General features: G+C 42.8%; 1 protein-coding gene across 2 annotated transcripts in view; it reads left to right on the forward strand.

Annotated features, from left to right (window-relative positions):
• Nucleotides 1-13975, forward strand: part of LOC115158652 (adenylate cyclase type 1-like) — a 114988-nt gene that overhangs the window by 81182 nt on the left and 19831 nt on the right. For both annotated transcript variants that reach the window (XM_029707839.1, XM_029707840.1), the window contains exon 9: nt 21-212. In XM_029707839.1, coding sequence (XP_029563699.1) covers nt 21-212 — 192 coding nt within the window. The remainder of the gene's footprint in view (nt 1-20; nt 213-13975) is intronic.

A 13975-nucleotide genomic window follows, 5' to 3' on the forward strand; every position in this document is an offset into this window, starting at 1 on the left:
CTGTCCCGTGTCCCTGACAGAGGCGTGCGTTGCGGACGGCATCGGAGAAGGTGCGTAGCCGGACGTCGTTCTCGGGCTCCGTGCAGCACCCGCCTGGTACACGGGTTAACCGCTACATTGGCCGGCTAATCGAGGCTCGTCAGACAGACTCACAGACCACCGACCTCAACTTCATCACACTCTCCTACAGGAACACAGACAGGGAGCGCAGGGTATGTAGAGCACACACACACACACACACACACACACACACACACACACACACACACACACACACACACACACACACACACACACACACACACACACACACACACACACACAGTAAAAATCTGCCTTCTCACTGTCTTTCTTTCTCAGTGTGTGGGTGGCAAAGAAGGGGAATGCTTCGTGACTCCCTTCATCTTCTCTCTCTCTCCTCTCTTTCGCTCTTTCTCTCTTCTTCTCTCTTTCTCTCTCTCTCTCTCTCTCTCTCTCTCTCTCTCTCTCTCTCTCTCTCTTTATTTTTCTCTTCCTTTTCCCTTCTCCTCTCTCACTCTCTCCTCTCCTTCTCTCTTTCTCTCTCTTTCCTCTCTCTTACTCTTTATTTTTCTCTGCCCTTTGCCCTCTCCTCTCCTCTCTCTTTCTCTCTCTTCTCTCTTTCTCTCTCTCTCCCCTTCCCCTCTCCTCTCTCTCTCCCACGCCTGTCATCTTTGGTTGTGGAGTTTAAAGTGGTCCACCCACACTCTCAGGAGGGGGTACTGCTAATGATTTGGGAGCCTCTGAGCCACATGCGCCCGCCGGATGACTTTCTCCTTTGTTCGAGTGGGAGTCTGACACAAAGACGCAGAGAACAGAAGAACTGTGATTGTGTGTATATGTATGTGTGTGTGTGTATGTTTGTGTGTGTGCCTGCGTGTGTGCTTGTGTGAGTGTTTGTGTGTAGGGTTGGGAATGTTACTTTCTAAATGTAATCCGTTACAGTTACTAGTTAGTGGTCCAAAATTGCAGTCAGTAATTTCACTTTTGGATTACCCAAACTCAGTAATGCTATCTGATTACTTTAAGTTACTTTTTGATTACTTTCCCATTAACAGGCATTAGAAGAAGACAAAGAGAATCTATTAAACACATTTGCTGTGTCACCATAGTGGTCTCTGACTTGTGGTCATACTCGCTCAGGTGGAACAAACTTAAACTTGCGTCTTTTATCAATGCTAAATTGAATGTCATTGAGAAAACAGAAAGGTGTAGTAATATATTTTTTCACAAACATCCTTTCTAAAAGTGATCCAAGAAGTAATCATCTAGAGGTCATCTAGTTTTTCAAAAGTATCTAATCTGATTACAATATTTTTGACGATACACACTAAATACAAATGGTTCTATATGTTTCCAAGTAAGGGTTCTTTAGCTTGTAACCATAGCGGAACCCTTTTTGGTACTATATGGAACCTTTTCTTGAAGGTTCTATAAACAACCATGCTCATAAGCTTATAAATGGACCCTGTATGGTGCTATACAGAACCGTAAGGTTCTATAAACAACCATTAAAAAACGGTTCTGGGTTCCGCTATGATTATTCTGGGTTCCGCTAGAAATTATTCACTCACATTGACTTTTTCCACATTTTGTAGTGTTACAAAGTCGGATTGAAATGGATTTAATTGTAATTTTTGGTCAATGATCTACACAAAATACTCTGTAATGTCAAAGTAGAAGGACATTTCCAAAAAATGTATCACTTTCTGGGTAAGTCTCTAAGAGCTTTGCACACCTGGATTGTACAATATTTGCACATTGTTTATTGTTTTATTCTTCAAGCTCTGTCAAGTTGGTTGTTGTTCATTGCTAGACAGCCATTTCCAAGTCTTGCCCTAGATTTTCAAGACGATTTAAGTCAAAACTGTTACTAGGCCACTCAGGAACATTCAATGTCATCTTGGTAAGCAACTCCAGTGTCAAACAAATCATTGGTTCTGAACTACAGAACAGTACAAAACAAGAGAACACACATGGTTCATGTTCTGAAAAATATAATATATACTGCTCAAAAAAATAAAGGGAACAATAAAATAACACATCCTAGATCTGAATGAATGAAATAATCTTATTAAATACTTTTTTCTTTACATAGTTGAATGTGCTGACAACAAAATCACACAAAAATAATCAATGGAAATCCAATTTATCAACCCATGGAGGTCTGGATTTGGAGTCACACTCAAAATTAAAGTGGAAAACCCCACTACAGGCTGATCCAACTTTGATGTAATGTCCTTAAAACCTGTTAGGGCTAGGGGGCAGTATTTACACGGCCGGATAAAAAACATACCCGATTTAATCTGGTTATTACTACTACCCAGAAACTAGAATATGCATATAATTATTGGCTTTGGATAGAAAACACCCTAAAGTTTCTAAAACTGTTTGAATGGTGTCTGTGAGTATAACAGAACTCATATGGCAGGCAAAAACCTGAGAAGACTCTGTACAGGAAGTGCCCTCTCTGACCATTCCTTGAGCTTCTTGACTCTGTTTATTGAAAACTTAGGATCTTTGCTGTAACGTGACACTTCCTACGGCTCCCATAGGCTCTCAGAACCCGGGAAAAAGCTGAATGATGTAATTCCAGCCCCTGGCTGAAAAACATTAGCGCCTTTGGTAAGTGGTCTATCAGAGGACAATCAGACTGAGGCGCGTGCACGAGGCGACCCCATGTTTTTATTTTCTCTCTCTTTGTACTAAAACACAGATTCCCGGTCGGAATATTATCGCTTTTTTACGAGAAAAATCGCATAAAAATTGATTTTAAACAGCGGTTGACATGCTTCGAAGTACGGTAATGGAATATTTAGAATTTTTTGGTCACGAAACGCGTCGGGCGCGTCACCCTTATTTACCCTTCGGATAGTGTCTTGAACGCACAAACAAAACAGAGGATATTTGAACATAACTATAGATTATTTTGAACCAAACCAACATTTGTTATTGAAGTAGAAGTCCTGGGAGTGCATTCTGACGAAGAACAGCAAAGGTAATAACATTTTTCTTATAGTAAATCTGACTTTGGTGAGGGCTAAACTTGGTGGGTGTCCAAATAGCTAGCCCTGTGATGCCGGGCTATCTACTTAGAATATTGCAAAATGTGCTTTCACCGAAAAGCTATTTTAAAATCAGACATAGCGAGTGCATAAAGGAGTTCTGTATCTATAATTCTTAAAATAATTGTTATGTTTTTTGTGAACGTTTATCGTGAGTAATTTAGCAAATTCACCGGAAGGTTGTGGGGGGTATGCTACTTCTGAACGTCACATGCTAATGTAAAAAGCTGGTTTTTGATATAAATATGAACTTGATTGAACAAAACATGCATGTATTGTATAACATAATGTCCTAGGGGTGTCATCTGATGAAGATCATCAAAGGTTAGTGCTGCATTTAGCTGTGGTTTTGTTTTTTGTGACATTATATGCTAGCTTGAAAAATGGGTGTCTGATTATTTCTGGCTGGGTACTCTGCTGACATAATCTAATGTTTTGCTTTCGTTGTTAAGCCTTTTTGAAATCGGACAGTGTGGTTAGATTAACGAGAGTCTTGTCTTTAAAATGGTGTAAAATAGTCATATGTTTGAGAAATTGAAGTAATAGCATTTCTAAGGTATTTGAATAACGCGCCACAGGATTCCACTGGCTGTTACGTAGGTGGGACGATTTGGTGCCACCTGCCCTAGAGAGGTTAATATCCTAGAGAGGTTAAAACAAGTCAAAATGAGGCTCAGTAGTGTGTGTGGCCTCCACGTGCCTGTATGACCTCCCTACAATGCCTGGGCATGCTCCTGATGAGGTGGTGGATGGTCTCCTGAGCGATCTCATCCCAGACCTGGAGTTAGCATCCGCCAACTCCTGGACAGTCTGTGGTGCAACGTGGCGTTGGTGGATGGAGCGAGACATGATGTCCCAGATGTGCTCAATTGGATTCAGGTCTGGGGAACGGGCGGGCCAGTCCATAGCATCAATGCTTTCCTCTTGCAGGAACTGCTGACACACTCCAGCCACACGAGGTCTAGCATTGTCTTGCATTAGGAGGAACCCAGGGCCAACCGCACCAGCATATGGTCTCACAAGGGGTCTGAGGACCTCATCTCGGTACCTAATGGCAGTCAGGCTACCTCTGGCGAGCACATGGAGGGCTGTGCGGCCCCCCAAAGAAATGCCACCCCACACCATGACTGACCCACCGCCAAACCGGTCATGCTGGAGGATGTTGCAGGCAGCAGAACGTTCTCCACGGCGTCTCCAGACTCTGTCACGTCTGTCAAATGTGCTCAGTGTGAACCTGCTTTCATCTGTGAAGAGCACAGGGCGCCAGTGGCGAATTTGCCAATCTTGGTGTTCTCTGGCAAATGCCAAACGTCCTGCACGGTGTTGGGCTGTAAGCACAACCCCCACCTGTGGACGTCGGGCCCTCATACCACCCTCATGGAGTCTGTTTCTGACCATTTGAGCAGACACATGCACATTTGTGGCCTGCTGGAGGTCATTTTGCAGGGCTCTGGCAGTGCTCCTCCTGCTCCTTCTTGCACAAAGGCGGAGGTAGCGGTCCTGCTGCTGGGTTGTTGCCCTCCTACGGCCTCCTCCACGTCTCCTGATGTACTGGCCTGTCTCCTGGTAGCGCCTCCATGCTCTGGACACTACGCTGACAGACACAGCAAACCTTCTTGCCACAGCTCGCATTGATGTGCCATCCTGGATGAGCTGCATTACCTGAGCCACTTGTGTGGGTTGTAGACTCCGTCTCATGCTACCACTAGAGTGAAAGCACCGCCAGCATTCAAAAGTGACCAAAACATCAGCCAGGAAGCATAGGAACTGAGAAGTGGTTTGTGGTCCCCACCTGCAGAACCACTCCTTTATTGGGGGTGTCTTGCTAATTGCCTATAATTTCCACCTGTTGTCTATTCAGCATCACAAATAACCAAAAAACAGCTAAATGCAGCACTAACCTTTGACAATCTTCATCAGATGACACTCCTAGGACATCATGTTACACAATACATGCATTCTTTTGTTCGATAAAGTTCATATTTATATATAAAAACAGCATTTTACATCGGCGCGTGACGTTGAGAAACTATTTTCCCTCAAATGCATCCGGTGAAACAGCGCTACAATTTACTAAATTACTATTAGAAAACATTTTTAAAATGTAATATTGTCATTCTAAGAATTATAGATTAACATCTCGTGAAAGCACCCGCAATGCCAGATTTAAAAATAACTTTACTGGGTAATCACACTTTGCGATAAAAGGGGATGCGATACTCAAAAAATAAGCTACCGTTACAGGTCAGCGCCATCTTGGAACAATCGAATATCAAATCTACTCTTGTATACTATTGTAAATAATCCCTTACCTTTGATTATCTTCATCAGAAGGCACTTCCAGGAATCCCAGGTCCACAACAAATGTATTTTCGTTCGAAAAAGTTAATAATTTATGTCCCAATAGCTTCTTGTTGTTAGCGCGTTCTGAAGGCTGCTCCAAATGTACCGTCGTGCGCGGGACTTCTCTCTCACCAAAATGCAAAAAAAATATATTTAAGTTCGTTCAAACATGTCAAACGTTGTATAACATAAATCTTTAGGGCCTTTTTCAACCAGAGCTTCAATAATATTCCATGGGGACGGTTGCATTGTCTTTCAAAACGTTTCGAAAGGGGAGGGTAGCCAGGGGCACCCGCTTCATAATGGTAACGGCCCTCCCCATGTAACCAAGATCAACAGCCTCTCTTTCAGTCAGTTTTCACAGTAGAAGACTCAAACCACTTTGTAAAGACTGGGGACATCTAGTGGAAGCAATAGGAAGTGCTCAATGAACCATAGCTCACGGTGTGATTTATAGGCAAAGTGCTGAAGTTGAGTCCGCAATTCAGAATTCCACATCCTGTTACAATCTGTCTCGGGGTTTTGACTGCCATATGAGTTCTGCTATACTCACAGACACCATTCAAACAGTTTTAGAAACTTTAGGGTGTTTTCTATCCACAACTATTAATTATATGCATATCCTAGCTTCTGAGTTTGAGTAGGAGGCCGTTTAAAATGGGCACGTATTTTTTTCAAAAGTCGCTGTAGCGCCCCCTATCCTAGGTGACCGTCAAGAGGTTAATGAGTTCTGAGAGCCGATCTGTTATCCAACGATTAGTTTAATGGCCCGGCTATTGTAGGTGTGAAAATCCCCTCCAACAAGCAATAACCTCCTCCCCTGGGGTCAACAATTTTAGCACCGTTTCGCGCTGCTCTGAGACAAGCAAGACTACTTAATAAACATAACATTTTAAAACAGATTTTTTTTTTATTCACCCTGCATTATAATATATAATTGTATTAAAGCCCCTTAGATATTAATTTAGAATCCTCTAATTTAGTTAGATCTACTACTGTACAAGGACATTTTATGGATCTGCCAGAATTTTCATTTAGATATTCCGGTAAAGAAATGCGTATGTAGAGGGGTAACTTTCTTCACCAGTTCTCTTACCATTTTGTACGATTGTGTGATTAGCCTACCAGTTGGTGTAACTGTAATGTTAATTATCTTGAGAGGAATTTTGCTCTTCACTCTCACAATATTAAAAATGTTCAAATGCATTCAGGAAGGATATCTCTTTAGCCGACATGTTGCGGTTCATCTGGTGAAGGATTGACTCGATCTATAAGCCCAGGACGACAGAAAAACGTGCAATAAGATACACTGCAAGACAAGGGAATTGTCACGTCCTGACCAGCAGGTGGAGTAGGTGTTAAGTGTTGGTCAGGGCGTGGCAGAAGAAGTTGGGTTTTCTTTGTTCTGTCTAGGTTGGGTGTTTCTATGTAGAGGTAATTGGGGTGGACTTCCAATTGAAGGCAGCTGTGTGGTGTTGCCTTTGATTGGAAGTCCTATATTAGTTGGGTGTGTTTGTCTGTGTGTTTGTGGGGAATTGTTGTGAGCACTGCTTTTTTTGGTTTAGCCTGCCACACGTCACATCGTGAGTACCGTTCATTGTTTTGTTTATTGTTTTTTCAGTGGATGCTCTATTCTTTTTTTTGAACATTAAAATATGAGTATCCACACTTCCGCTGCGCCTTGGTCCTTCTCTCTCCCGCACGACTTATTCTGTGACAGGAATACATAAACTCAGCTAAAAAAACTCCCCGGTCTTTATGGTTGAATCTGTGCTTCAAATTCACTGCTCGACTGAGTGACCTTACAGATAATTGTATGTGTGGGGTACAGAAATGGGGTAGTCATTACAATTCCAAGATGGCGTAGCAGTTAGACGTCTTTGTCCTCGTCTTGTCATGTCCCGTGTATATATATATTTACATATTTTCTTCGTATATCTGTTTACATATTTTTTTTTCTTCTAAAAACTCAACCTCAAAACACTCTCCTGCAACCCGCCTCACCAATAAAAAAAAAAGTATTATTTACCTCAAATCTGAAATCCACAACAGAGCTAGCCAGAGGTTAGCCAGTTCACTGGCTAACATTGGAGTTCAGCTAGCCACGGTTAGCGGTCATCAGCTATCCATTAGCTCAAAATGCTATCGCCAGTTTTTGTACAGCGCGACTCAGACCAGAGCATACCGGACCTATTTATCTCTCCATATCCCGGATTTCTACCGCAGGCTCTGGACATTTACACCTGGATCTTGCAGCTAGCTAGCTGCTACTTGAGTGACTATTGGCAAACGTCGGTCCCGGAGCTAACATATCAATTATTCCGGAGCTAGCCAGCTGAAGAGTTCGATCAGCCACTCCTGGGCTACAATCACCTATCCGGACCCGTTTTACTGCCGATGCGGAGCCCCATCGGGCCTTCACAATTGGACTACCGACGTTATCTGCCCGAGGGAGTTATCCAACTGGCCCCTCCGTCTCGACGTAACCTGAACGCCCATCTGCGGCCCGCTAATCGTTAGCTGTCTTATCGGCTGCTATCTGAATAGGTCTATCGGACAATTTTCTTGGGCCACTATAACCATAACTATTTTGCCAATTAGACTGGTCCCCCCTACCAATCTACAGACGGAAACGCACGAGGTGGCTAAAAACAGACCTCCCTCCATCTTCTACCAGCTTGCTACCTATGGCTCGGCTAGCTGTCTAATTCTCACTGGACCCTTTGATCACTCGGCTAAGCATGCCTCTCCTTAATGTCAATATGCCTTGTCCATTGCTGTTCTGGTTAGTGTTTATTGGCTTATTTCACTGTAGAACCTCTAGCCCTGCTCATTATACCTTATCCAACCTTTCAGTTCCTCCACCCACACATGCTATGACATCTTCTGGTTTCAATGATGTTTCTAGAGACAATATCTCTCTCATCATCACTAAATGCCTAGGTTTACCTCCACTGTATTCACATCCTACCATACCTTTGTCTGTACATTATACCTTGAAGCTATTTTATCGCCCCCAGAAACCTGCTCCTTTTACTCTCTATTCCGGACGTCACAGACAACCAATTCTCATAGCTTTTAGCCGTAGCCTTATCCTCCTCCTCCTCTGTTCCTCTGGTGATGTAGAGGTGAATACAGGCCCTACAGTGCCTAGCTCCACTCCTATTCCCCAGGCGCTCTCTTTTGATGACTTCTGTAACCGTAATAGCCTTGGTTTCATGCATGTTAACCTGTTGGGGATAGGGGGCAGTATTTGCACGGCCGGATAAAAAATGTACCCGATTTAATCTGGTTACTACTCCTGCCCAGTAACTAGAATATGCATATAATTATTGGCTTTGGATAGAAAACACCCTAAAGTTTCTAAAACTGTTTGAATGGTGTCTGTGAGTACAACAGTACTCATATGGCAGGCAAAAACCTGAGAAGATTCCTTACAGGAAGTGGCCTGTCTGACCATTTCTTGCCCTCCTTGATGATCTCTAACAAAAACAGGGGATCTCTGCTGTTACGTGACACTTCCTACGGCTCCCATAGGCTCTCAGAACCCGGGATAAAAGCTGAATGACGTAATTCCAGGCCCAGGCTGAAACACACTAGCGCTTTTGGCAAGTGCTCTATCAGAGGGCCATCAGACTGAGGCTCATGCATGAGGGGATCCCATGCTTTTAATTTCGCTCTCTTTGTAATAAAAAACGATTTCCCGGTCGGAATATTATCGCTTTTTTACGAGAAAAATGGCATAAAAATTGATTTTAAACAACGGTTGACATGCTTCGAAGTACGGTAATGGAATATTTAGAAATGTTTTGTCACGAAATGCGTCGTGCTCGTCACCCTTATTTACCCTTTCGGATAGTGTCTTGAACGCACGAACAAAACGCCGCTATTTGGACAATGGATTTTTTGGGACCAAACCAACATTTGTTATTGAAGTAGAAGTCCTGGGAATGCATTCTGACAAAGAACAGCTAAGGTAATAACTTTTTTCTTATAGTAAATCTGACTTTGGTGAGTGCTAAACTTGCTGAGTGTCTAAATAGCTAGCCCTGTGATGCCGGGCTATCTACTTAGAATATTGCAAAATGTGCTGTCACCGAAAAGCTATTTTAAAATCGGACATATCGAGTGCATAGAGGAATTCTGTATCTATAATTCTTAAAATAATTGTTATGTTTTTTGTGAACGTTTATCGTGAGTAATTTAGTAAATTCACCGGAAGAGTTCGGTGGGAATGCTAGTCACATGCTAGTCACCTGCTAATGTAAAAAGCTGGTTTTTGATATAAATATGAACTTGATTGAACAGACATGCATGTATTGTATAACATAATGTCCTAAGATTGTCATCTGATGAAGATCATCAAAGGTTAGTGCTGCATTTAGCTGTGGTTTGGGTTTATGTGACATTATATGCTAGCTTGAAAAATGGGTGTCTGATTATTTATGGCTGGGTATTTATGGCTGACATAATCTAATGTTTTGCTTTCGTTGTAAAGCCTTTTTGAAATCGGACAGTGTGGTTAGATTAACGAGAGTCTTGTCTTTAAAATGGTGTAAAATAGTCATATGTTTGAGAAATTGAAGTAATAGCATTTCTAAGGTATTTGAATAACGCGCCACGGGATTCAACTGGCTGTTGAGTAGGTAGGACGCAAGCGTCCCACCTAGCTCAGAGAGGTTAACATCAGAAGCCTCCTCCCTAAGTTTGTTTTATTCACTGCTTTAGCATACTCTGCCAACCCGGATGTCCTAGCCGTGTCTGAATCCTGGCTTAGGAAGTCCACCAAAAACTCTGAAATCTTCATCCCTAACTACAACGTTTTCAGACAAGATAGAACGGCCAAAGGGGGCGGTGTTGCAATCTACTGCAGAGATAACCTGCAGAGTTCTGTCCTACTATCCAGGTCTGTACCCAAACAATTTGAACTTCTACTTTTAAAAATCCACCTCTCTAAAAACAAGTCTCTCACCGTTGCTGCCTGCTAAAGACCACCCTCAGCCCCCAGCTGTGCTCTGGACACCATATGTGAACTGATTGCCCCCCATCTATCTTCAGAGCTCGTGCTGCTAGGTGACCTAAACTGGGACATGGTTAACACCCCAGCAATCCTACAATCCAAGCTTGATGCCCTCAATCTCACACAAATTATTAATGAACCCACCAGGTACCACCCCAAAGTCGTAAACACGGGCACCCTCATAGATATCATCCTAACCAACTTGCCCTCCAAATACACCTCTGCTGTTTTCAACCAAGATCTCAGCGATCACAGCCTCATTGCCTGCATCCGTAATGGGTCAGCGGTCAAACCACCTCCACTCATCACTGTCAAACGCTCCCTGAAACATTTCAGCGAGCAAGCCTTTCTAATCGACCTGGCCCGGGTATCCTGGAAGGATATTGACCGCATCCCGTCAGTAGAGGATGCCTGGTTATTTTTTTTAAATGCCTTCCTCACCATCTTAAATAAGCATGCCCATTCAAGAAATGTAGAACCAGGAACAGATATAGCCCTTGGTTCTCTCCAGACCTGACTGCCCTTAACCAACACAAAAACATCCTGTGGCGTTCTGCATTAGCATTGAACTGCCCCCGTGATATGCAACTTTTCAGGGAAGTTAGAAACCAATATACACAGGCAGTTAGAAAAGCCAAGGCTAGCTTTTTCAAGCAGAAATTTGCTTCCTGCAACACAAACTCAAAAAAGTTATTGGACACTGTAAAGTCCATGGAGAATAAGAACACCTCCTCCCAACTGCCAACTGCACTGAGGATAGGAAACTCTGTCACCACCGATAAACCCACTATAATTGAGAATTTCAATACGCATTTTTCTATGGCTGGCCATGCTTTCCACCTGGCTACCCCTACTGCAGTCAACAGCACTGCACCCCCCACAGCTACTCGCCCAAGCCTTCCCCATTTCTCCTTCTCCCAAATCCATTCAGCTGATGTTCTGAAAGAGCTGCATAATTTGGAGCCATACAAATCAGCCGGGCTAGACAATCTGGACCCTTTCTTTCTAAAATGATCTGCCGAATATGTTGCAACACCTATTACTAGCCTGTTCAACCTGTCTTTCATGTCGTCTGAGATTCCCAAAGATTGGAAATCAGCTGCTGTCATCCCCCTCTTCAAAGGAGGGGACACTCTTGACCCAAACTGCTACAGACCTATATCTATCCTACCCTGCCTTTCTAAGGTCTTCGAAAGCCAAGTCAACAAACAGATTACCGACCATTTCGAATCCCACCGCACCTTCTCCGCTATGCAATCTGGTTTCAGAGCTGGTCATGGGTGCACCTCAGCCATGCTCAAGGTCCTAAACGATATCGTAATCGCCATCGACAAGAAACAATACCCTGCTGCCGTATTCATTGACCTGGCCAAAGCTTTCAACTCTGTCAATCACCACATCCTCATCGGCAGACTCAATAGCCTTGGTTTCTCAAATGATTGCCTCGTCTGGTTCACCAACTACTTCTCTGATAGAGTTCAGTGTGTCAAATCGGAGGGCCTGTTGTCCGGACCTCTGGCAGTCTCTATGGGGGTGCCAAAGGGTTAAATTCTTTGGTCAACTCTTTTCTCTGTATACATCAATGATGTCGTTCTTGCTGCTGGTGAGTCTCTCATCCACCTCTACGCAGACGACACCATTCTGTATACTTCTGGCCCTTCTTTGGACACTGTGTTAACAACCCTCCAGTCGAGCTTCAATGCCATACAACTCTCCTTCCATGGCCTCCAACTGCTCCTAAATACAAGGTAAACTAAATGCATGCTCTTCAACCGATCGCTGCCTGCACCTGCCCGCCTGTCCAGCATCACTAATCTGGACGGTTCTGATTTAGAATATGTGGACAACTACAAATACCTAGGTGTCTGGTTAGACTGTAAACTCTCCTTCCAGACTCACATCAAACATCTCCAATCCAAAGTTAAATCTAGAATTGGCTTCCTATTTCGCAACAAAGCATCCTTCACTCATGCTGCCAAACATACCCTCGTAAAACTGACCATCCTACCGATCCTCGACTTCGGCGATGTCATTTACAAAATAGCCTCCAATACCCTACTCAACAAACTGGATGCAGTCTATCACAGTGCCATCCGTTTTGTCACCAAAGCCCCATATACTACCCACCACTGCGACATATACGCTCTCGTTCGCTGGCCCTCGCTTCATAATCGTCGCCAAACCCACTGGCTCCAGGTCATCTACAAGACCCTGCTAGGTAAAGTCCCCCCTTATCTCCGCTCACTGGTCACCATAGCAGCACCCACCTGTAGCATGCGCTTCAGCAGGTATATCTCTCTGGTCACCCCCAAAGCCAATTCCTCCTTTGGCCGTCTCTCCTTCCAGTTCTCTGCTGCCAATGACTGGAACGAACTACAAAAATCTCTGAAACTGCAAACACTTATCTCCCTCACTAGCTTTAAGCACCAGCTGTCAGAGCAGCTATCAGATCACTGCACCTGTACATAGTCCATCTATAATTGAGCCCAAACAACTACCTCTTCCCCTACAGTATTTATTTATTTATTTTGCTCCTTTGCACCCCATTATTTCTATTTCTACTTTGCACTTTGTTTTACTCCATGTGTAACTCTGTGTTGTTATATGTTGTCGGACTGCTTTGCTTTATCTTGGCCAGGTCGCAATTGTAAATGAGAACTTGTTCTCAACTTGCCTACCTGGTTAAATAAAGGTGAAATAAAATAAAAATATATGTATATTTTTTTTAAATCATGTTAACACTATTCTTGCACACAGTGAGTCCATGCAACTTTTATGACTTGTTAAACATGATTTTACTCCTGAACTTATTTAGGCTTGCCATAACAAAAGGGTTGAATACTTATTGAGTCAACACATTTAATCTTTTCATTCTTTATTAGTTTGTAAACATTTCTAAAAACATATTTCTACTTAGACATTATGGGGTATTGTGTGTAGATCAGTGACACAAAATCTAAATGTAATCCATTTTAAATTCAGGCTGTAACACAACAAAATGTGGAAAAAGTAAAGCAGTGTGAATACTTGCTGATATTCACTTCAGGGTTCTTTATAGAACCTTTATGGAGAATGGTTCTACAAAGAATCTTTTTCAATTTCAAAGATTCTTTGTAGAACCATGTAGGGATTTTATTCCAGTTTAATAGCCATATTATATTGTTAAAATCCATAGGTTTTATTATTGTGTTTGAATCAGGTGTACCAGTTCTGGAATGGATGAGAGTGTTTGAGCAGAGAATTAAGAACTACTGACTTATTCATATTTAACATGTAATAGCATAACATAACAGATTAGATCAACTGGAATGACACTATCACTCATGGTTGCACAAAAAGAGCTGTGAGCAAACCACACCCCAAAATATTCTGATTAGCCGCAGGTCCTACATTTTAAATAATTTATCACTAAAGGAAATAACAATTTTTTGAATTGCAAAGAACCATTAAAGGGCTCAAAGGGTTCTTTGGGTCAGTATGGTTCCACATAGACTGACTGTCCTTTGGCTACAGTGTTTACATAATTGTT

This window comes from Salmo trutta, chromosome 22 (assembly GCF_901001165.1).
Source record: "Salmo trutta chromosome 22, fSalTru1.1, whole genome shotgun sequence".
Classification (NCBI taxonomy): Eukaryota; Metazoa; Chordata; class Actinopteri; order Salmoniformes; family Salmonidae; genus Salmo; species Salmo trutta.